This window comes from Athene cunicularia (genome assembly GCF_003259725.1).
Source record: "Athene cunicularia isolate RWA chromosome 3 unlocalized genomic scaffold, athCun1 chr3_part1, whole genome shotgun sequence".
Lineage (NCBI taxonomy): Eukaryota > Metazoa > Chordata > Aves > Strigiformes > Strigidae > Athene > Athene cunicularia.
In genome coordinates this window covers 107,677,069-107,701,590 of record NW_020799097.1, presented here as the reverse complement: position 1 = coordinate 107,701,590, position 24,522 = coordinate 107,677,069, and the positions used below count along the sequence as shown (strand labels likewise).

The 24,522-nt window shown below is 47.5% G+C and overlaps 1 protein-coding gene across 1 annotated transcript in view; it reads left to right on the top strand.

The window, feature by feature from the left end:
* The first annotated feature begins 2,667 nt into the window (after positions 1-2,667).
* Positions 2,668-24,522, top strand: part of TOGARAM2 (TOG array regulator of axonemal microtubules 2) — a 29,593-nt gene continuing 7,738 nt past the window's right edge. Inside the window, exons 1-16 of the mRNA XM_026844654.1 lie at positions 2,668-2,746; positions 3,084-3,218; positions 3,943-4,227; positions 4,700-4,935; positions 6,495-6,667; positions 7,870-7,913; positions 9,556-9,749; positions 10,699-10,858; positions 12,006-12,170; positions 14,228-14,369; positions 15,482-15,587; positions 17,310-17,545; positions 18,780-18,938; positions 19,809-19,926; positions 20,849-20,952; positions 23,588-23,792. Coding sequence (XP_026700455.1) covers positions 2,668-2,746; positions 3,084-3,218; positions 3,943-4,227; positions 4,700-4,935; positions 6,495-6,667; positions 7,870-7,913; positions 9,556-9,749; positions 10,699-10,858; positions 12,006-12,170; positions 14,228-14,369; positions 15,482-15,587; positions 17,310-17,545; positions 18,780-18,938; positions 19,809-19,926; positions 20,849-20,952; positions 23,588-23,792 — 2,541 coding nt within the window. The remainder of the gene's footprint in view (positions 2,747-3,083; positions 3,219-3,942; positions 4,228-4,699; positions 4,936-6,494; positions 6,668-7,869; positions 7,914-9,555; positions 9,750-10,698; positions 10,859-12,005; positions 12,171-14,227; positions 14,370-15,481; positions 15,588-17,309; positions 17,546-18,779; positions 18,939-19,808; positions 19,927-20,848; positions 20,953-23,587; positions 23,793-24,522) is intronic.

The window sequence follows — 24,522 nt, the reverse complement described above, 5'->3', positions numbered from 1 at the left end:
TTTTGAACGAAAGAAAAATGGAAGCTTTGGGGAGAAGAAAAAATAGGAAAACAATGGCATGGAACACATGGGGCCCATGGAGGGTTAAAAGAGCCTTGACAGGTTCTTGACAAGTACAAGGACCTTACATGAAGCTGGGAGTTCTGTTTTGCCCCCTTCCCCCTTCAAGTCCAGTTTAAAGCTCTGTCAATGAGCCCAGCTATCTCCTGCCCCAAGATCCTCTTCCCCCTCTGGGACAGGTGCATTCCATCTAATGCTAAAAGGTCAGGTGCCCTGTATACCGACCCACGACTGAAAAATCCAAAACCCTGACGGTAACACCAGCCGTGGAGGCCCCAGTTCATCTGCTGAGTTCTCCGGTATTATTCTTCATCCATCCTCCCAGCTGAAGGAATGTAGGAGAACACAAATTGTGCACCCGACCCCTTAATCAGTTTCCCCAAGGACCTGAAATCTCTCTTCATTGCTTTAGGCCTTCTCCTGGTAATGTCGTCACTAGCTACCTGAGAAACCAGGAGAGGGTAGTAGTCCTTGGGTCTCACTAGAGCAGGGAGTTTTGCTGTGAGTCCTTGACGCAGGCCCCAGGGAGGCAGAAGACTTCCCTATGAAGTGGGTCTGGTCTGCATATGGGGCCTTTGACATCCCTTAGACCACGGAGTCCCCCACTGCAGTGACTCTTCTGGGCTTCTTTTCAGAACCGGTTTTAATACCTGGCCTAGAACAACCCATACTTGGTGGACTCTTGGTCTTCCTCATTTGACTCATTTTCTTCCTCCTTCTCTTCGTTCCACAGTTCCAGGGCCCCGAATCTATTGTGAAGGGGCACCATGGAGGGTGAGGGAGGTCAGGAGAGGATTTTCCTGCCTCCCTGAGCAGGGACCTGTTTCCAGCCTCCCTTGTCTCTTAAGGTCCCCTCCTTCTGCCTGGTAGCAAGAGGATGAGAAATTACTTGCCTCATTTGGAGCCTCCATTTGCTCCTGTTGCTTAAGGGGTGCTGGGGTGTCACTCCACCACTAATTTTCCCTTTCACACTCCCTAATACATCTTAATCTCTTGACCTCTTCTTTGAGCTCCATCACCAAGCTGAGCAGGTCATCCAGCTGATTGCAGAGCACACCTGGTGATTGTGTCCTCATACTGTCTGTGTTGTGAAGGGAAATAAGAAAACCAACAAAACCGACCTCCAAATTGAGTGGAAATTAAAGAAACAAAGGACTTCCAAACTAGCTTTTGAAAACATCTACTTCCTAGACACTGTCAAATTCTAGAGACCATTGTGTGTGCCTACCCTTTAAAGGAGAGGGAAGGAATCCTGTAGCCATGAATGGGCAACTAGCAAAACATATGCAAATTTATAGAATGCTCAGCTGTCTGTCAAAGTGCTGGAATGCGAGCGCGTCACAAAGCAGTGCATCACAAAGCAGTGAGGGCAACCAGATCCAAACAGCAGTGCGTCACAAAGCAGTGAGGGCAACCAGATCCAAACAGATCGCTGGGGGCAACCAGATCTCTGTGGAGGCCAGGACTGCAGGTCCCTACGTGGTATGTGTTGTAGTTGAAGCCCAGCTGGCGACTAAGCCCCACACAGCCGCTCGCTCACGCCCTCCTGGTGGGATGCAGGAAGGAATTGGAAGGGTAGAAGTAAGAAAACTTGTGAGCTGAGATAAAGGCAGTTTAACAGGTAAAGCAAAAGTCGTGCATGCAAGCAAAGCAAAACAGGGAATTCATTCACTGGTTCCCATGGTCAGGCAGGTGGTCAGGCAGGTGTTCAGCCATCCCCAGCAAAGCCGGGCTCCATCATGTGTAACGGTTACTTGAGAAGACAAAAGACCATCACTCTGAAGATCCCCCTCTTTCTTCTCCTCGCCCTAGTTTACATGCTGAGCGTGAGGCCATATGGTGTGGGATATTCCTGTGGTCAGCTGGGGTCAGCTGTCCCAGCTGTGTCCCCTCCAAACTTCTTGTGCGCTCCCAGCCTTGTGCTCTTCTTGTGCTCGCTGGTGGGGTGGGCTGAGAAGCAGAAAAGGCCTTGACTCTGTGTAAGCACAGCTCAGCAACAGCGACAACATCCCTGAATTATCAACACTGCTTTCAGCACAAACACAAAACACAGCCCCATACTAGCTACAATGAAAAAAATTTAAATCTATCCCAGTGAAAACCATCACAGGGTGTTAGACTTCTATGGACAATGGGTGTCTGTTTTATTCTCTCCACATTAAATGCAAAATCAAACACCAAAAGGAAGCCTACAGAGGGTGGACGCAAGGACAGGTAGCCTGGGAGGAATACAGAGGAACTGTCCAAGCAGCCAGGGATCGGGTTAGGAAAGCCAAAGCCCTGATAGAATTAAACCTGGCCAGGGACATCAAGGGCAACAAGAAAAGCTTCTATAGGTACCTCAGTGATTAAAGGAAGACTAGGGAAAATGTGGGCCCTCTCTGGAAGGAAACAGGAGGCCTGGCTCCCTCGGACACAGAGAGGCCTAAGGTACACCGGGACAGTTTTGCCTGAGTCTTCAGTGACAAGGGCTGCAGCCACACTGCCCAAGACAAAAAAGGCAAAGGTGGAGACTGGGAACATGAATAACTGCCCACTGTAGGAGGAGATCAGGTCTGAGACCATCTAAGGCACCTGAAGGTGCACAGGTCCACGGGATCTGAGGAGATGCACCTAGGGGTCCTGAGGGAACTGCCGGATGAAGCGGCTAAGCCACATAAGGGGGCCTACAGGAAAGATGATGAGGGTTTTTTTTATAAGGGAGTATAGTGACAGGACAAGGGGTAACGGTTTTAAACTGAAAGAGGCTAGTTTTAAATTAGCTCTAAGGAAGCAATTCTTTACCGAGAGGGTTGTGAGACACTGAACAGGTTGCCCAGAGAAGCTGTGGCTGCCCCCTCCCTGGCAGTGTTCAAGGCCAGGTTGGACGGGGCTTTGAGCAACCGGGTCTGGTGGAAGGTGTCCCTGCCTGTGGCAGGGCAGGGTTGGAACTTTCACGGAATCTTTAAGGTCCCTTCCAACCCAAACCCTTCTATGATTCTGTGTTGCAAATCTGAGTAATTTGTCCTGTGCTTCTTTTAAAGCTGAGTACCACACCGCGGTTGCTGTGTACTGTGGGAGCATTCCAAAATTCCAACCCAGATACATAGCTCTGCGAGGCGGAAGCATTGATTCCAACTTGCAGTTTTGTGGCAGCAAGTGGACCACTGGAGAAGAAGGTGAGGATGGAAAGGGGTTGAATGTGCATAGGTGTCCTCAGCCAAATGGAAAGAACCCAAGCTGATTTCAGAGCGAAATGGTCATTGGAAGTCAGTGCTCATGTGCTGACTCTGTGTCAGAGTAGGCGGCTGACAGAGAGCTGCAGATGCTCTTGCCCTCCTCCAGGGGCGTGCATGGCAACACATCTCTCTACTAGTTCATTATGCTTTCTCCTTTATCAACAGTAGCCAGATCACTACCACTGTCAGCCAGGAGAGAGAGACTGTGGCCTAACTGGCCGTGAATCAGGCATGGTAATGAGCTGTGAGTTCTGTTTCTATTCTTGCTATTGATGTATGGTCTCGCCATAGGTAAATTCCCAGTTTTTCCTCTGCTTGCCCTGCAGATGCTGTAGAAATGCTGGCATGGTCTGCCTGCTTGCTGAGATATTTCCAGAAATATCAGCAGCACAGAATGGGTCTTTACTGGTAGTCTTCACAGAAGCCAAGTCCTGAAACAGGAATTTTTTTTTCCTCTTACCAGTGGGGCTTTCAACCTCTCTCTCCTGGCTTGCTAACTCAATGCTGTTGAGAAGAATTAAACTGATGCTAGTTTTATGAAACATTAAAATAAACAGATCTTCCGAATGATTACAAAACCCCTCGAATGCCTCACTCATTAGATGGGTTGAATGTAAAGGTGTGAGGTCAGCTAAAACTCACTTCTCTTTTACCTGATCTACAGCTTCTTTTCAGACCCTATTAACACCCAAGATGAAAGTGGAGCCTAGTTTACGGGATGGGGAGCATCCATACCCAAGGGCCATTCCTCCCCTGGATGGCTGGATGAAGGCTAGTTGGGACATCCTCCGAACTGGGGATGGTGGTGATCTCTCGCACCATTCTCACCGACCCTTGACCCAGGAACTCCAAGAGAGAGAGGTGAGCAGTGCTGCCCCCAGAACTGTTCACATCAAGGACAAGCTGAAGATGAGGAGGATCTCTGAGGATCTGTTAGCCCCACACAGAGGTAAGGCGGGAGCCTGCCCACTCTCCTGTGGGAAGAAGGGTCTTTTCCCAGCCTAGAGAGCTAGCTCCCATTCCCACTGAACAGGAGTCCCCTGCATGTGCCCCCCTGAAATAACCTGCCCTGCTCTCAGTTCCCTGTGTAGCCCTCCTGTTGCTGTAGGGGTGCATAACTGCGGGGCAGGGAGAGAAGTGGGAGGTTGTGTGTGCAGGTGACATTCTGGGGAAGCCCAGGTCCGTGGGCTCCCTGTTTGTTGTCTAACAGGAGCCCACAGGACCAGGGTGTTTCTCTGATGGCTTTGTGGAAGTGGGTAAGTGTTGTCCACTGGCCTGCCTCAAGTGGCTGCCAGCATGAGCATGTTTCCCTGTGCAATGATTTAGAAGTTTCCAAGAAATCTGTCCAATGAAATATCGGGCTTTGGGTGCTTTCGGTTTGCAGTGCTGTTTCTATTACACTTTGTGTCTCCACTTTGCAGGCCTGACTGACTGCAGTGACCCTGAGGGGCTTTCCCTGAAGCCACTAGTTTGCATGTCAGCTTCCCAGAGGTTCCCGGCAACCTCCAAGCCCATGCCTCCCATCCAGAACCGCCTCCCTCCCTCAGAGCTCAGCAGTGTGAGCAACGGAGAGCAGGAGCATGGGGAAAGTGGCACAGGCTGTGATGAGAGTGATGGGGATAACACAAAGCTGATGTCGGAGGCAAAAGGATCTGAAGTAAGGAAACCAAGCCAAATCACATGTGGTGCATCTTCAGTTTATTGCCCGTAGGCAGAGCTCTGAGATCTTCTTTCCCTGTGGTGCGAGTCCAGGGAAGCAGCTGATCCAAGGAAGAGCTCAGCTGGACATTGTGCTGCAAGCTGTTTTTGCAACATGCATCCTGCAGACTTCACGTCCTCACTGGGTATCAACAGGAGAAGGGGCGTCTAAATAGTTTCTGTGCTCTCTAGTGGCTCCTGCTGTGCTTTACGACTGAGAAAACACCAGCAACCAGTTGGAGCCACTAAATGTGTCTAATCTGGTCAAGCGCATCCTTCTACAGTTAGTAAAATACAGGTATCTGTGACACCAGTGCAGACACACCAGTGTCCTGGTGGCTTTTTAATTCAGCTCTATCTGGTTTAGATAGAAAAAGATGTAATCTGTGGAGCAGGCCGTCCTGTAAACTCGAGGTTGTCTCAGCTTTTGAGTTGTACAGTCTTGTTCTCCTGCACAGTTCTCTCCAACAATATTTCTGGAGTTCAGTGGCTTCTGTGCAGCTTCATCCTCCCCCATGGGTCTGGCCCTGGGTAAGAGATGGAAACTGGCAATTCTGGCCAAGGGGAATGAAGCCCAGACCCCCTGCACTCGATTGCCTTTGCAGGAGGGGCAGAAGCTGCAGTTGTTTTGGTTTTGCCGTGGTGGACAGGAGAAGGCAGATGAAAACCAGCTTTTGTGAACAGGATAACCAATAAAAGTGTACTTTATTTCAGTCTTACAGATACAGGGGCAAATGTATCATTGACATGAACTCTGCTGGTTTCACTGGAGTTTGAACAGGCCTTGATTTGGCTCTTTAGCTGTGACAAGAATGATGGGATCCTAAGAAAGGGTGTGTGCCTGCCCCCGCTCCCTCCATCCCCCTTCCTAGCCATGTCCTTGGGGAGCCTGAGGTAATTTCAGCAGGCAGAGAGACCTTACGCACAACAGCAGGGTAGGGAGCTCTGCAGAACTTCGTAAATGACAGTAAGCCTGAGATGATGAGTTGTGTGGGAGCTGGAGAGCACTGAGCATCCAGAAAGCACATTAGCATCTGGGCTGAAGGCTGGTGGGGGACTGTAGGAAGGGCAGAAGCAGAAAAAAATTACGGGCTTGAGCAAAGCAGGTTCTGACAGCATGCAAAATGACTTTGTGGGGACTTGGCCGGAGTTCAGGAATGGCTGGTAGGCACTAAATTTAGGGACGGTGAGAGGAGAGTGACCTAAACCCATTCCCGTCCCATCGGAAAGGCTAACAGAGGCCGTGGCAGCCTAGAACATCCTTGTGCCAAGCAGATGGATGCCAGGTGGTAATGCAGCCACTACCAGAGAGGTGAGCGAGGGGAAGAGAGTTGGCGACCGTGTGGGACACAGTCTCTCCCTCAACACTTCCCTTTCCATTGCCCATTCTGGGCCAAGCTACTCCATCCGCTTGACTTTTCCTGCCAAGTCCTAGCTGAGAGCATGGCTAAACTTCTTGTGGCATCGGAGGGGGAAGGTTGGATGCTCAGGCTGAGCCCTGTGTTCTTCTATTTCCAGGCTTCCCTGCTGCCCTTGTATTGCAATGGTGGGGACAGGAAGAAGGCACTGGGATTGGCTTTGATTCCCCCTATCCCCAGGACAGCAAAACCATCTGATGAGGCTCCTGTCAGAAGCGCAGTGCCTCCCCCAAGCTCTCAGCACCTGGTTTTCCAAAAGGCCCTGGAAATGAGGTAAGCCAAGGTGTCTGCTTCTCCAGTATGCCATTCACCCTGCACTTCTTGTCTCACGAGGTTCTTTTCCACAGTCAGCTCTCCAATAGATTTATGCAAACTTCGATGCGTTTACCATTTGGTGTGTCTGTGATGATCCAGCACAGTGTCAAATGTGACATCCTATGCTCTAAGAGTGGTGGTGGGGAGGAGGAAGCAAGACTTAAGAGAACCTTAAAAGCAGGTGCTCTTGCTGAACTCTGATACCGATTCATTCTGTAATCTTTGTGGCACCATTTGGGAACTGTATTGCATAGATCTGAATGCAGCATCTGGTTTTGTGTGTGATCTTTGCCAATTTCTGTACCTGCAAGAGTATGTTAGTACAAGTATTGGCTGTTGTACAGCTGTCTGCAAATTCAGGTGCTGCTTCTGTAAATGTCAGTTGTAACTTCACTGTGTCTGGGCCTTCACTGTGAAATGAGAGCCCAGATGAATCTTGGTTTATAGATGTAGAATCCTGTAGATATTTAATATTTACCTATGTGTTTAAGATCAAGGGGGACAAGGTACTAGAGAACAGTTACAGGGCTGTAACTGATGAAAAGCTATTTGCTTGGCTATGTGTGGGGAAATCTAGCTGTCAACCTTATCCTAGTTACAACAATGAATAAGGAGACACAGAAATATAGTTCCATGCTTCAGCATGACTTTTAAAGTGCAATCTGAATACACTTACCTACCCGTTGAGTTGGAAAAACCTTTTTTCATCTGGGAAGATCAGGGAGGTGTAATATCATTCTAAGGAGACAGCAGTGGTATTACCATGTGTAACAAGAACTGTCGTCAGCTGAAGTCATGACCAGGCAAAGTTAGGCTTCTGCAGCAGTGTAAAGGTAGCTGGCTTAAATGCTCTTGCTGACGCAGAAAGGATGTATGTAACAGTGAGAGCCGTTTAGCTCCGAAAGGAGAGACAGCAGAATTGGATAGAATTGGCCCAAGCTGACGAACGACTCCTGTGTTTCAGCTAGAGCTTGATGAGCTCCGTGTGACTCCAGCAACCAAAAGTGTAATAGCAGTTAATCGGCTCTGCATGTTCCTGGTTTTATGGGTTGCATTTCCTCCTTCATCAGGAGAACTGTGCTAAGAAAGTTTGCCTCCTTTAACGCTACCCCTCCTTCTCTTTCTATCTCCTGATATATTCTTTTGTTGTTTTTCTTAAGGCCAAGATCAGGCAGCAGAATTGAAAAGACCATTAAGTTTCAAGGTAGGTATAGGGCATGGCTGTCCTAAATTGACCACAGGAATCCTGACCCATGGGTGGCACTGTGAAAGTCTGGTTGAAAACCATCTTGTAACTTTTTTCCAATTCCTTCATGTGCTCAGATGGCTCCCCCAGAACCCAGTCCCTGGGAAATGTGCTCTGGTGATGCAGTGAAAATGACTCCAGCATGGGGTTATGAATGGCAGGAGCTGGAGGGGCTACCTTGAGGCCCTGGAAATGCACATCAGGGAAAGTAAACGTCCCTGCACAGATTAGAGAAAAAGAAGGCATTTCCCATGAAATGAGAAATGTTCCCTCTCTTTCCTCGTACACTTGAAGGAGAAAACCTTCCCTTGGTGCAGTTTCTGAGCCAAGTTCTTTGAGATAGGAGGGAGATTAATCAACATTGCCTCTTTTTGCTCTGGGAGAAAGAGTGAAACCCTGTGTGATAGAAAGTCCTTGTGAATTTTCCATTTACAGAGAAAGAGACTTTAAAAAGGATCCAGCCTATGCAGGATCTGAACGTTCCGTCCTCTTAAAGCACAAGCCTAAATTCAATGCTGAGTAATGAACCGAGGTTTCCTTTGTGCAACTCACTGCCTCGAACCACATATGCTAGTTTTATGATTACCAATCCCTTCCCCTACTCTATCTGCATATGGCAGTATTGCAAACTGAGGCTGGGGCAGGAGATGCCTACTGGCTTCTCCCCCCTCCCCGCCCCACATTATCACTAGCAATAAGAGTTCTGCAAGACAAAATGCAGTGTCTGGTGGGTCTGTGTCAGCCAGTACTTTTCAGTTGAAAACCTCAATGACACCGTTGCTGTTCCTTTGTCATCTGCGGGTTTGTAGCAATAGGAAAGATGAGACTTTAACAAATAATTTTGCTGATGTGGAAAAAGGTATAAGGTCCACACGTCCCTCAGCTCTGGGTTATTTCTGCCAAATAATGGACATGCCTGATAGGAATGATTCCTTTATTGCTGATACGCAGCTAGGAAGCTGAGTACAACTAGGGAGGATTATTGTTGAGTAAGGAAGGTGACATTTTTGCTAGATACATTCTGGACTAGAAATGAGCTGTATCATGAAGCCCCTTTTTTCTCTTACTATTGAACTGACCATTCTGTAGGGACAAGACCTCCTGATTTAAGAAAGTTCTTTTTTTTTTTACTTCTCGGCTATCACGTGATTTTATCATCTGGAAGCCATGTGAGGAATGATTAGTTCTCTGACTTTTAACAGCAGTGTTGGGATGTATTTCAGAATGAGCTGCACTGTGCTATTCCCATGAAGAAAACCAGCCTTTAGTCAGGCTGCCTGGAAGGTGGGCTGATCTGCTACAATTTAGAATGAAACTCCTTGGGGAAAATGAATTCTCAAGCTTCAAGAACACAATTCTGGTTTGGGTAACACTCTAGCAAGCCTAAGCTTTTCTTCAAGTGCCCTCTAAAATACTCCAGCAAAGAAGAGGAAATGTTGATTCTTGCTCTTTACAAAGGCATATAGCTATTAAAAAACAGGAGTAACTGGGAAAATGAGGATGTTTACTAAAATCAAAATGGATAGGAACAGATAAGATCCCTTTTGGAGAGGTTATATGTACCTTGCTGTTCTCATAGTCTATATCCATGTCTCATCAGAGCTCCAGCCTCTGGAACCCATCATGCCTGTTCTCCAGCATCATGTTGATGGTGGCACGAAGTCTTCTGGACATTTATGTGAAACTGTGCTGCACCCGTTAACAGGCCCCCCACTCAGCCAGACCGAGGAGGTGGATCATCTCATGAACCCTTACCTTCTTAGTGGTGACGACTTGAATCACAGCAATGGAAAGGTGAGGGCTAAGGACAGGGGGGAGCCGCCTTCCTTTTCAGTGACTGCTCAGTGCTTAGCACAAAATATCACTGAAAATCACTCTCTTCCCCTCTTGGGGAGCAGCTTCTCTTGGGAATACATTTGACAGCTGCAGAGCAATTGCTTGAGTATTTTCACTGGTGCAGAAGTCAGTGGATGGGACATGGTGCTAAAGTTACACGAGAAGTATTCTTTATGTAGGAAGGCCAATTTAGAGCAGATCTGCATGGCAGAGCAAGTTCCACATCAGTGAACATGTGCAAAGTGCATGCTTGGAAGCACAGAAGCAAAGATTATACTGTTGAGTGTAATAAGCAAGGCTGCCAACTGAAATGGAAGAGCTTGCTGCTTCTTGGTTACCTTCTTGCTGTATCTCACAGCACTCTCTTTCTCAATTCTTCTATTCATTCAGACCAATGTTTCTCCAACTGGTTTTCACATGACTCCTTTTTCGGAGTCATGTTCTCAGAGAGTGTCTGCGTCCTTCAGAAGCAAGGAAGTGAGAAGCAGCTGCAATTACTGTCTGTGAGTGTTAAGACAGAGCAAATTACCTCTCACTGCTGGTTACTGCAGATGGTTTTTATTCCCCCGCCCCGGGCTGTTGGAACTGAACTGCCTGTTCACTGGTAATGTGAGCTCTTCATATGTCTTGAAGCACTCCTCGGACGCTCTTGGTTCAAGCAGGGCTTCCGGACATAGCTTGAGAAACAGTATCTTGGACCAGTGGAAGGTTATGGCAATGAAGTGTTATACATCACCGGGTGTAATTGTACGCCAAGGTGAGGAAAGGAGAAACTTCTGGAACTATGGGGATGTATATGGAGCTGCTTTGAAGACTATGACGCTCTACCACCATGTTCCTGATGAGGTGTTGTATATGGTTTGTGTATCAATCTTTATGCTTCATGATGTATTTTCATTGCAACTAGATCCACGTTACCTTGTCCAAGTCAGATCAAAAGAAAACCGACCAGAAGCGAATGAGAGACATGGAGATCTTGCGTAGAGAGAGGGAGAAAGAGAGAGAAAAGGAAAAGGACTTGCAGCTTCCTACACAGAGTGTTGACCCTGGGGATACAGCCAGAGAAAGTAAGTGGTTACTCTAGTTGTGGGCCTTTTTGTTCACTTGCTTGCTATTTGAATAGTGTTTCAGATGTCTATGAAATCACACTGGAAGGCTGTTACAGTTGCATCTGAGTGAAAGGTAGAATAGATTTATGTCCCTTTTCCAAAGAAAACTACAGAGGCAATGCAGCATCTTGCCCGTGGCCCACACTGAGGCAGTCACAGAATATCACCTTCCCCCCTCCTCCTATCATTTGACTAGATAATTCTGTCTTGCAAACTGCACTGGGGCTTCAGACTCTCTGAGTCCAGCCTCCAGGAAAGGAGAACTGGGTGAGCCCAAAAGAATGCTTTTCAACCAAGGTGCACACCAAGGTGGAAGAAAGAAATGAAACTATTTCTGATTAAACCACAAAAGATCTTGATCACGTGATAGGAGAGATTATCCTGCTCACACCACTCCCTGCTGAGGGTCTTGCGTTGCAGAGCTGCGCTGGAGCCCTTAGCCAGTGCTTATGTTCTAGCCACATGAGCAAGCAGTGCTGCTGACTTCATCCCAGCTGATGGGCTCTGATTGTACTGCTGCATGTGCTGGCATGAGTGCAGCAGCAGGGAACTGAAGGCAGCACTCAGCCCAAGGGCATTGGGCGAGGTTACCTGCTCTTTTTCTTGCTATTATTTTGTATACTGGCGAGGAGGGCTGAGGTAGGAGCCCCAGAAATGTAACTTCCCTATCCAGCCTCTGAAACAGGAAAGCCAAAGAAAAGCAGTAGTGATCTTTCCTCATTTCTTAGGGAAAGGATCGCTGCATTCGGGTTTAAACTAAATGATATTTTTACAATCAGGGTGATGAAACACTGGAACAGGTTGCCCAAAGAAGTTGTCAATGCCCCATCATTGGAGGCCTTCAGTGTCACGTTGGATGGGGCCCTGAGCAACCTGATCTAGTTGCTCATTGCATGGGGATTGGACTAGGTGACCTTGAATGTTCCCTTCCAACCCACACTCTTCCATGATTCTATGATTGCCGTCCACTTCAGCGTGCAACTGTTATGCTGGGAGTCGTTTGGGACAACAAAGGGATGTTTCCCAGCTCCAGCAAGATTTCTAGCCCTTTCCCAGCCCATAGCTGTCAGTCTGCACTTTACAAGGTCCTTTTTGGTCTCTGCAGGCTTTGGCCCACCGCCTGTCAATGGGACAGCTTTCATTTCCCCCAGCACGAGCAACGCACGCAGAGAGCACGCTGGTACTGCCTTGAGGAAGCGGGTCAACGGGCCGTTACTCCCCAGCATCCCTGTCATCAGCCAGGGTGACAGCTTCCTGCGCAAATCCTCAGGTGAGGGCAAGGAGCACAAACTGCCTCATTCTTTAACCACAGGTAGGATCTTAGGTCCAAAGACTGTTCCGAGGATTGACAGCAAACCTGCTTTGGATCCATTCCAGCTTAGTGATACTGGAGCAGTTGGTGCTTACAGATGTGTTGGAAAGTTCAGCTGAATGCAGTAGTGGTAAAGCCTTAAGCTCTAGCTTTTGTCCACACCAAAATACAACACTGCTGCTGGGAGGCAGCTGTAACTGCAGGGCTGAGCTCTAGTGCATCCTGGCAAGGTGCTCACTGTGCACGTATGTGTAGCACCGTGATCAATTAGCCAGTCACCATCTTGGCCCTCTGCCTGTGTGGCTGTCTGGTCTCCAGCCATCTTTTCTGCTGTCACAGCAAGGGTTGTCTCTGCATGGAAGTTAGTGACTTGATACAATCCTAGTATTGCACCTACAAGGGCCTAAGAGCTTCTAGGCTCTCCCATGCTACTGCCTGCCACCCAAGGTGGGAAGAAGCAGTGCCTTTTCTGTCCCCCCATCCAAATATGGTGTCTGTGTGTAGCAGATGACATACAGGAGAGGCTGCCCGGTGGTCCCAGGCTTCTTGCTACGTTCAATAAATGTACAGCAGATAGTGAGTCTGTAGGGATTCTTGTCTCTCCTTTCTGGGTAGGCTACCTTGTGTTGTGATCCTCAGTAGCATGAGTTAAGAGAAAGGGAGCTAGAAATAATACTTGGAATGTTCTTTTCTAGTGATGCTACTCTGATTTTCAAAATTGACTAGAACTATCCTGACGTGGCTCTCCATTCATATTGAATATAGTTGTGTATGTCTACATACTTGTGCAGTGACATCACTGATGGCATTGACAGGAATATTGGTGACATCCAAATTAGTCCCCATCTGAATAATTTTGATTTTACAGTTTCTCCATCCTCTGCACTTTGTAGAACGTGCAAGGTAGCATAAAGCCCCTACAGAGTCCATAGCAGTTCATCTAGATTCTGTACAATATTTATGCTCAATACTTTTAGACAGCTCAGGTGTTTTCATTTACACTTTAGAAAATGAGCTTTTGAGTGCAAGACATGAAATTTTTGACCTATGGTACTTCTGATGACAAATAGGTTTTATAACAAATGCATTTGTCATCTGAATTTTCTTATAGCTTGTATATTTATCATCAAGAGAATGTGTTTGCCAACAATTTGCATTTACATTTACATATTTTTATTCTCGGTTCACATTTGGAAGGCTTTTTTGTCACAACTATCTAGCCTAGAAATTGCGTTTTTCCACAAGAGAAAGCTTCGGCATTGCAGAGTTTGCAAACAAGTACATTTGATAACAAATAAATTTCACCTCAGCATCTTCAAAATACAGCTAGTGGGTACCTCTGAAATAGTAAATATTCATACCACTGGGAAAATAGCAAAATCCATAAACTACTACTTTCCCAACAGTATGCTAAAATGTACGTGCACTCAGCTGCCTTCTGTCTAGCATATTTGAAGTAAATGGAAGCAGAGGCACTGTTGGGTTTAAAGGGTCAGGTCTCACTGTTCCCTGGTGGCTGCTCCTTGGGGTTTCGCCCGAGCCCAGCAGGACTCAGTTGTTCAGGCTTGGTGCTCACTGGGGGCATCTGGAGATGCTTCCTGGAAAGTTACAGGGCGTCTCTGTTCCCAGTGCTCCAGGTAACGGGGAGGTGATACAGGGAGGTATGTGCACATCTCAGGAGCTTACTCCCGGGGTAGCAAGTTTCCCTGGGCAGCACTGGCTCCCCGTGAGCGTGAGCTCTGTGGCACTGTGAATCTGCAAGCTGGCTCTGCTACCTGTATGGACTTGGGAGCTGGCTCTGGGTGTGCAATTTCCAGGTTTAAACAAGGAGCTGGTGCCCAGCTGGGGGTGACTGGGAGGTGGTTGGGTGCTGGGGAAAGTAATGAGCCAGACAGCAGGGAAGTCTCTGAGCCAATGCCGGTCTGCACCCTTCTGTAACCTTGGCTGGGAGACTGGCTTGCAGTCTGCTCAGTGGCGGGTGCCTTGCCTCGGGCTGTCTGACCCTCTCCTTACAGCAAACTCGCTGCTGGACGATGATCCGGATTTCCTGGAGCGGGGAGACGAGTCGGAGTGTGGGTTCGCCTGGGAAGCCAGACCCGTCGCTAACCCACAGCAGGAGCTGCTCAGAGCACTCACGGGGCTCAGCAGCGACAACTGGTAAGATAGACCCCTGTTCACTGTTTCTCCCACTCAGGGTAAAGCTAAGCTGGAAGGGTTTTTCCTAGTGCCTCTGAGCCCAGATGTCCAAAGGGAACTAGGGAAACTACTCCAAAGCAGTCACAGTACGACGGTGTGAGAGCAGCCTTTTATTTGCCTTGGTCCTAATAGCAGTGCTACAGCTGGAGCAGGTCCATGCTGGTGCCTAGCTTTGCCTTCTGGTCCATGTCACTGCAAACAAAATCTTCAGGGAAGAGAGAAAGTTGTGGAACAATAGGATTTGCTGCCTGAAGCGAGAAACAGGACAGAAGTGGTTTTGAGCTTTGAGTCTTGGGGGCCTCAGGTCACTGCCCCAGGTGGGACTGAGTAAGGATTTCTCTCTGGCCCTGTTGTTGGCAGCAGCAGCAGGAAGGAGATGGGGCTTGCCTGTGACCTCCTGCACGTGAGCCCCAGGAGCGCTTCCAGGGAGTTCTTATTTCTACTTCTAAAGAACATGCTGCTGTTGTGGGAGTTACTTTAAGCAGGGAAAACGCAGAATTTTGGCTCTTCTTGCCCAGGTGTGCAGTCTTTTAGGACATCCTGCTTATTTTTTGTGGGATGGGGTGGGGCAGGGGTGAGGGCGTGGTGGGGAGTGGGGTGGGCGGACTAGATTGCAGAGTGCAAACTCATCTATGGAGTGGCAGGGCAGAGTCTCACTCCTGAACTGCCCTCTGGAGATGGCGAAGAGGGAAAATGCCCCAGTAACAGCCAGATGGGACTGTATCTCAGGGACGGGCTACAGGGAGGGTGCAAGCAGCAGAAACACGGCACAGTCTGCCAGCTTCTAGGAAGCAGCAACATAGGGACTTGACATGCCAAGGATTTCAGAAAGGCTGTCTTGTTTAAGGGCACAAACTAGCCCGTCCCCTCGGAAAGCATCTATTTGCCTTTTGGATTTATGTACGCTTTTGACTGCCACAGCATCCTGTGGCATGAGTTCCACGATGTAATTCAGTGCTGTATGAGAAGCACCTCCCTGTGTGTGTTTGAGCTGACACTCTGGTCATTTCAGAGGGTGCTGCCTAGTTCTTGGGTGGTGAGAATAATCAATCTTTTTGGTAATTGCCTTCCAGGGAGCAGAAGGCAGAGGGACTCCTCAGCATCAGATGCCTGGCTGTCTGCCACTCAGAAGTCCTTCTTTCTAAACTTCATGACGTTTCCTTGGCAGTTACCAAGGAGGTAAGAACGTTGTGTTTAATTGCGTCCCTTGTACCTGGGTTGTAGAGTAGCTATGTGCTTGTTCATCCACATGTGTGCTCAGTGTCTGCCTTCATTACTCATTTTTCTGTCACCTGTCTCTATGATGTCTCTGCACACAGAGCTATATTTACGGGACACCTGTCTCTCTCCTCTTTGAGCTAGGTGTCATTCTAACGCAATACACGAATGCAGAATCTGAGACACTAATCAGGTGATTTGCAACAGCCCATGTCTCTGCTCAGGCTGTAATTAAACACTGCAGCTTTTGCCTCCCAGCTTCCTCCCACTTCCTCCTCCTCCTCAGCATCCTGGTGGATTGACTGCAGGTACTTATTTTCCAGTGTTTCCTGATCTCTTCTCGTCCTTCCTTTCTGCGTGCTTTTTGGTAATTTGGCCTTTCCATTGACCCGTTGCCTCCGTGCACCAGTGGAATTTTGCACTGCAGCCACTGGGTGCTTGGAGAGGCCTGGCTGTGGATTTGCAGGGCAGTCGCGCACAGCTTCACTATCTCAGCTCTCAGTTAACGGAGAGTTCTCAGCCTAAACTCCTTCCTAACCTCTGTGCCTACATTTCCAACTTGACACTTGTCTGGGGCCTGAGCCAGCTGCCTTGTACTCTTACTACATGACTGCCAAATATATTAAGTTTTTCTTTGCTTGCAGAAGACAGTAAGACTTAGCTCATTTCCATGAAAATCAGTCCTTCTATCCAATATTTAATGATGTGGGAGGCTCGAATGCCCCTTGTGTTATTTTTGTTTAGATATGCAGTACTCGGATTCTCCCACTCTGAGATCAGGGTTAGGAGAAGCAGCCCTTTCAGCTTCGCTCATCTGATTTTTATATTACTTTTATATTTCTGAGGAAATTTCCTCCTCTCGGTTCCACACACTCATGTTCAGAGACATCTTTCAGCTTTCATTTCTCCCCAGTCCCAGATTTTGCTTTCACATGCACTTTTAGCACTTGTGTTGTTCGTTTTTCTTAACAGGCACAGCTAAGTCGGGCAGAAAGAACCCCTGGTCTGTCCTTCAGAGTATCTTTCAAATGTAGCACATGACTGAGATGCTTCTTCCTCAGCCCTGTGGGAGAGCCTTTTGGAAGCAGGGATCACTCCAGAGCAGCGCTGAATCATAGCTGTAATTTCCTGTGATCTCCAGGACCCTTGAGTGCCTAGAGTCCAACAGCCAGGGTTCTCCTGAGCAGATGGACCCAAGTCCCTGCTGTGAATTAGTCTGTAGACTTGGGCCCGTATTCTCTGTTTCCTGGTCAAATGCTCAAACTGCCAGTGCTGCATTTCTGCGCAAGGGGAAAGTACTCCTTTTCCTCTATCTTGTCGTTATTAATTGTGCCTTTATAGTTTAAAAGCAGCCCTTGCTTTAATTTGTTTCTTTGTTTTCAAGAAAAGTGTCTAATCAAAGCAGTGTACATTATGGGCTAAGTAGCACACTTTGTCCCAGGTGAAACTCCTTCTAAGGCCTGCACCCTCATTCAAATTGTATTTTATAAGTGGGCCTGAGGCCAGAGAAGAAGTTGGTATCAGAGTAAGTGTGTGTCTGTGCTTGTGGTCGTCTGTGTTTACCACGCTCTCATGTTCCACCTGTACACAGCAAGAAGTCTTGTTGCGTCCTGGGACCTTTGTCTAGGGGAACATATTTTCTTTAAAAGGCGATTCTTACATTTCCCTTCATGACTTCCCCAGGTGAACAACCTCCGCTCAAAGGTGTCTCACTTTGCAATCATCACTCTTGGAGAGCTCTTCAGGACCATGAAGAAGCACATGGACCACGAGGTGGATGGGGTTGCTCAGGTCTTGCTCCAGAGGATGGGGGACTCCAGCAAGTTCATTCAGAAAGCAGCCGATCAGTCCCTGGATATCATGGTGAAGAGTGTGACTCCTGCACGAGCAGTGACTGCTCTCAGGGCTAGTGGAGTCCAGTATGTAGTTCTTCTCTTAGTGGTATCCTTCCCCTGAAGTTGTGTGGGCAGGGGGAAGGGATGGGAGGCAGAAGGGGAAGGGATGGGGGGCAGAAGGGGAATGATGGGAGGGAAGGGTCCTTTCTCCTGCATCTTCTGTGAACGTGGCAATTCGATTCTCTGATCAACCTTGCTGCTTTCTTCTTGACATCTCCTTCTGTCCTACTACAGCCTATTTTTTCTCACAGTCAACACTGCCTAGATGTGGGGAATGATGGGGAAGTGAAAGTCCCTGCAAAGGGTGGTGACATAGCCTGTGGCTTTGCGGGAAGAGGGACAGTGGCAATTCCAGCAGTGAGCGCCCTTTAATAGTTCACAACACTAACCACAGAGGTGCTGGGAAAACCCTGCATCATCATTACGCAATTAACTGGAGAAATAAGGAGGCTAATTGCTGGGACATGGAGCAGATCAGGGAGAACCTGCTGGGTGTGGCACAGCTTGCACAGCAGGTGCAGCTCCTGATGAGTGGAGTCTGACTGTTGTGCCCTTAGAGCTCCACTTTCTATACAGATTCACGCTCCATGTTAGCCTTGAAATGGTGAGTCACTTTACAGGCGCCTTCACAGGCCGACTCCCATGGGACAGCTGAAGCAAATGCTGCCTTTAATATTCGTGCTGTGCTTGATAGTTTCAGATATGCACCCTCTAGAAAGGACAACCTGGCTGAAATGACTGCTATCCTTCTGAAAAGGGTGAAACATTCAAATGTACCTCTTGCCAAGCCTGAAAGAACAAACTGGCTGCATTGCTGGATATTCTCCAGCTTCATACCCCACAGGGTTTTCATCCCCATGTTTGTTTTTTTTTTTTTTCAAGGGTCTTCAGATTTTTGAGGCAGACAGGTGGAATCAGCTTCAATCCTGCTGCAGCTCTGTCTGTGTAGTGGGAGCCCTCTGACGAGTTAGCACGAATTGTCTTCCATTTCCCTCTTTGTCAGAGATAATTTGGGGAAAGAAATTGAGTATCAGATAGTCCAGGGAGATTGAATTCCTCCCTCTTCCTTGCAGGTAGACCCTCGGTACAATGCCAATTTTGGTTTTCTCTGAGGACAGAATCTTCTGCAGGTGGCTAAAATTGCAGGGAGAACACGTGCCTCCTTCCCCCAGCAATGAGGGGGAGCATGCTATGACTGAGGCCTGTGCTTCTGGCCCTCCTTTTCCCTCTGCTACCCTGTCTGTTCTCTTGTTTCCAGGCACCGCAACGTCCTGGTGCGGAGGTGTGCGGCCAAACACCTACTGACTGTGATGGAGCAACCTGGAGCCGAGAAGCTCCTGTCGGGTGCGCGTGACAGGACTGAGCTGCTGGTGCGCACAGTGGTGAGCCTTGCTCAGGACTCTCACCAGGACACAAGGTGATGATCTTCATTTCACCTCCTAAAATAGGAAAACTGTTTACTATCTGTCAGGACATGACTGTACTGGATAACATGAGCTTGTCCAGCAAGAAGGACCATGCCAAATTCCTGTGACTTGAATGGTTCTTTATTCAGATTGGCTGAGCTCAGATTACTCACTCAAACAATTTGACTTGGTCTTATGTGCACAATGCCAAGCTGAAGCGTTGGCTGATATCCATCACTGAAGGATCCCAAGCTTTTATTTCTGATAAGGTTAAGGCTGTCCTAGAAAAATTCCAGCTGTCTTTAACCAACGTATTCAGTCTTTCTACACCCTTTCTGCAGATTTAGTTACCTATGATGGTCACAAATTTTTCTTCCCAGTCATCATTGTATGATGTTGTTGTCTCATGGCTGAAAGACCTCCACAATTCCTCTTTAAGATAGGTGTGGTTTCATAGGAGCAAAACCAAACCAAACAACCTTATTTTATTAAATTCCTATGAATGGATGGCAAGAACACATGAGCAACTCATTGCCTTTGTGCACAGATGTAGTAAGGGTAATAAATAGTAAGCATAAGGTGACTTGTCCTTGCTTTTCTGCCAGTTAAAGGAAGGTAAATTACAATTTCAGAGTGAAATTGTATTTTCCTGGGGCCCATGTTCTCCTCTTTCCTCTTGCAGTCAGCCGGCAGCATTGTGCAGTGACTCCAAGTGGAGGAAAATAAGCCCTCTTTGCTGAATAGGTCATACCTTCTCATGAAGGTATTGCACATGATGAGTTTAAAATATCAGCTTATTCTCTTGACACGTGTTCTCTGTTTAGTCCCAGGGAAGAAAAGACAGTAATAGTCTGTGTTCATTTCTCTCTTCCCTGTGTTAGGTCTTATGGACGGAAGATGCTGAATGTGCTGATGAGTCATAAAAAGTTTCAGAGGTATTTGAAACAGTCTGTCCCCTCACGTGACTTGGAAGATGTTATGAAAACACTGAAGCAGAAAGTAAGTGCTTGGCAGGAGAAATGTCTCCTTTATCTAAGTACTGACATTGCTAATATGAGATGAAATATACCTAATCTTTTCTTTATCGCACTCTTCTTCCACTGAATCATTTTGCTCCTGGGAATGAACTGTTGATCCTCAGCCTGTTTATCTGCAGCCAGTGAAGGAACTAGTATCATTAGAAATAAAGTGGGTGTATTCTGAATATCAGCCACAAATAGGGAAGTAGGAGAAAATGGTTTTACCTTCAAGCGTAAAAAACCCAACACTAGACCCTCCCCAAATGAAGCAAGGAGGTGAGAATAGTGCTTCGGAAGACAACAGAGTCTTAGCAAGAAAGAAGTAGCAGTGCCAGGAAAATTTCCAAACAGAAAAGATGCACAAGGCAATCATAATTAGTACCTATATTGTCTGTATTCTGGCAATACTGCCCCGCTGTCAGGCACTGTGGAGCTGGCAGAAGCTTTGTGAATTCAGCATTCAGTGGAAAATCATCCCTTTTTTTCCATTCTTCTCTATTGACATTCGAGAAAGGAATGTGCCTTTCTGCAGGAACAGGGAGAGTGAGTGGGACCCAAATCCACTTGCAACGCAATGGGCCACCCTCCTGACAGTCCAAAAGTTTCCCACTATTCCAATTAAGGAGGCTGGTTCCCTCCCAGTTGTCATTATTCCCATTTGTGCTCAAGACTAATGAATTCAGGCTTTTATATGGTTGCCCATCATGGTAGCACCAAAGCCTTGGGTTACTGAAAACAAATCATAGACATCACTGAATCTCTGGCCTGTCTCCCTGTCTAAGTTTTGAAATGTCTTCCTAAGCCTTTCTTGGTAGCAGTGCTCCTGGTTATAACTTGTGTTTGAAACAAGTAATTTCTTAGTTTATCTTCCATAGATTAATGTTTTTTTTATATCTGCATAGGGCAGAGAAGACCATAAATGTGAACTTCCACCTCTGAAGGACCCCAGGCAGTCTAGGAAGAGCAGCTCGATGACGGCCCAGCACAACCCGCCTTCTAACGGAAGGTACTAAGCACTTCTGTTATATCTGACAGAGCACATGGCCAGCTTTACATGTCTCTTCCTTAGTCAAATCTGGTGGAGAGAAGCTGTGCCAGAGATTGCTTCCTTGCCCTACAAACCTTTGTCCCAGTCCAGTGTCGGGGGAGGTTTCGATATGATCCCAAGAGTGAGGTTAAAACACCAAGGAGGTCAAATGCCGTACACCCAAAGCAGTTTTTATTCTTCAAAGTGAAGAGGGGTAGCGATGGGACAGAATGGAAGGCAAAGACAGAAATCAGGCAAGTGTCTGGAATAGAGTCGCAAGGATAGTCACCACCATGGATCCAGTGGTGTCCCGGTGGTCCTCAGTCTTCAGTTCTTCGGTGGTGGGTGCACACGCAGCAGAGTTTTCTGTTGCCTTTGAAGTTCATCGTATCAGGTGATTAGAATATCTGCCCACCTTTAGTTTTTCCTCTGGTCCCTCAGGTTTTTGCTGACTTCATGCTTCATGGGCATGTAATGCTCGCCTCTTATCGGTCCATTAGCAATGCATGCATGGTGTCTGGCAGAAACAATAGAGTCACAAAGGGGTACACGATGGAGTTAAGTGATAAATGTTTGGTTTCACACAGTCCATGTCTCCCCCTTTGAGGCTTACCTAAGGAGTTTGACAATGCCACTGCAAGGGAGTGGGGAGTGCCTCCTTCGATATGCTCCTGCTTCCTTGGGTGACATTCCTTAGACTAATCCAAAGGCTGCTGCTTGCCCTTGAGGTTTGCAGAGACTCAAGCAAGCTTTGAGAGAGTCATTTCACATATCAGTCTCTCACAATCCTCTATGATAAAAATTGTCTACTTCTGCATTAGGCTGAACACAAGTTCTCTGGCTTTCCACAAAAACTGAGAGAGGAAGAGACAGCCACTGACTGTAGCTCAGAAGATCCACTGCAGTGGCGAGCAAAGTGTTGTGGAGGCTGTGAGAGGGTCACGCCTGTCTCCTTTGACTTGGGACAAGTAATTTCATCAGGCTATTCCTATCTGAGTGGAGTCTTTAGATGTGTGTTTTCATGAGAAGGCCCAGTCTAGAACTAAGATGCCATTCCCAAAAATAGCACTTTCCATGCATGTGGCTTGGCTTGGCTGAATCATGGCTTTGTGACCCTCAAACAGCACCAGCAAGACAATTCCTGAGTAGTTCTGGTCAAAAGACAGCTCAGTGTGGACTTTTTATGTAGCTTTTCAGGTCATTCAGACCCATTACTAGTTGTCTGATGGACAGCATGTTTTTTTTCCCCTGTGCTGCAATCAGCATGCAAGATAGGAATGTGGTACTTGCTGTCTCCCCCTCATGCCAGAGGGAGATCTACTTGTACCTGTTCTCCTCTGATAACAGAGTGGATTTATTTAGCTCTGTTGTGCTCAGTGGTGGCAGGAGGGTGACCACAAGCCTCACTAGCATAGTTGGGATTTCCCCATGCTCAGTCAGAGAGAGGCTGATCCAAGAGAATTGTTCCCACTGGCTTTGTTAAGCTGTGGATACAGCAGGTAGGGAGGCAATAAGGTGAGCGTAGAGGTGGGATGTCTGGCTTCTATTTTCATCTCTGTGTTGTGGTTTAACCCCAGCTAGCAACTAAGCCCCACACAGCCAACCACTCCCTCCCCGCCAGGTGGGATGGGGAAGAGAATCGGAAGGTTAAAAGAGAAAACTTGTGAGTTGAGATAAAGACAGTTTAACAGGTAAAGCAAAAGCCACATGTGCAAGCAAAACAAGGAATTCATTCACTGGTTCCCATGGGCAGGCAGGTGCTCAGCCATCCCCAGCAAGGCAGGGCTCCATCATGCGTAACAGTTACTTGGGAAGACAAAACACCATCCCTTCAAACGTGCCCTCCTTCCTCCTTCTTCCCACTGGCTTCTATGCTGAGCGTGAGGCCATATGGTGTGGGACATCCCTGGGATCAGTTGGGGTCGGCTCTCCCAGCTGTGTCCCCTCCCAGCTCCTTGTGCACCCCCAGGCTGCTCGCTGGTGGGGTGGGGTGGGAAGCAGAAAAGGCCTTGACTCTGTGTAAGCAGTGCTCAGCAATAGCGACAACATCCCTGAATTATCAACACTGGTTTCAGCAGAAATCCAAAACACACCCCATACCAGATACTGTGAAGAAAATGAATTCTACCCCAGCCAAAACCAGCCCCTACGCTTACTGATCCGCTGGATCCTTTCAGACATGGCCCTTAATCTCTCAGGGCAGGATCCATCTGCTCAGATGCATCTGAGCTATTTCTCCAGATTCCCATACCTGTTGTGGAGAGACTTCTCCAGAGTAACTAATTTCCTTATAATACAGAGAGCTCCATAAAATGAGGCATTTAAACTTTGAAGTAGTGCCTATTTTTCCTCACAAAGGGATGCTAGATGAGTTCCTGGGAAGACATCTGAAGATAAATGAGATGAATCCCATCCTCGGTGCCTTGGTTGTTCTGAGTAAGCACTAGCAATGTTACTTGCAGATTCCCTCCTGGAATGATTGTCATGAGATCGAATTCTTTTTTTCAGATCAGGATCTAGCTGAAACACATCATTAGGAAGTCTTCTTGAGATATTTCTCTCACAAATAACGGAAGCTGTTATCAAAAGGTCTTTCCCTGTGTTTGTTTGTCTGTTTGAGGTCTCACTCCGATGTACTGAGTTTACCCCGTCAGACAGCACGTCGCACGTCTCTTCGGGCTGCGGAAGAAACTGACCAGCTCAATGAGCTTTCCAATCTCCTGACAGCCAAGGAGTTTGAGACACGAAGGGAGGGAGTGCTGCTCCTCCTAGATCTCTGCAAAAGCAGCCCCCAGTTCGTCTCCACTAACATTGTCCGGGTATGTAGAGCCTCTCTATTGCTCCTTTCCTGTTAGCTCCCTTGCCAAGCCTGTACCAGTAAAGTTAACGCAGTGTGTCTTGGCACTACATGTAGTTTGGGACAGGCTGGTCCCCTCTTACCCAGAAGAATTTAATTCAACTCCAGACTTGAGGGCAAGTAATTTCAGTCCAGAGGGCAGGTGCCTATTGGAGCTGTTCATGAGATGATGACAGAATGTACTGTTGCTGGAGCTTCTGCTGCCTTCTACAACCAGTTAGATTGAAATAAAGGAAATCCAGCCTCGGAAAGCTTTGAAAAAGGGTTTGGGATGGGGACAGAAGTATCCGGGTGGGGTGATTTAGAAAAAAATTTTTTTTTTTTTTAGAGGATGCTCTTGTAAACTTGTCTTGTGCAGACACAACTCTGCCTGTTGAGTTCTGTCCTCATCGCTTTCCTGCTTGGGATTGTTATTCTTCCTGGTGTCCTTTCTTCTCTTTGGAAAAAGGAGGGAAAAGGCTAGAGACAGATCTTCTCTTCCTTCTCCTCCCAGCAGATGCTTTTTTCCCCTTTTTCCAAAAATGGTCCCTGATAATAACGTGGCCAGGGGACTGAACCTGCTCTAACAAGAACTGCACAGCACTTTAAACTTCAGCTGGCTACCTGTTAGCTAGACGGTCTGGATCCTGAAGAGCTCTGGATCCAGATGCAGGTTCTGAGACAGATACAACAAAACTCGGATCTCATCCAGC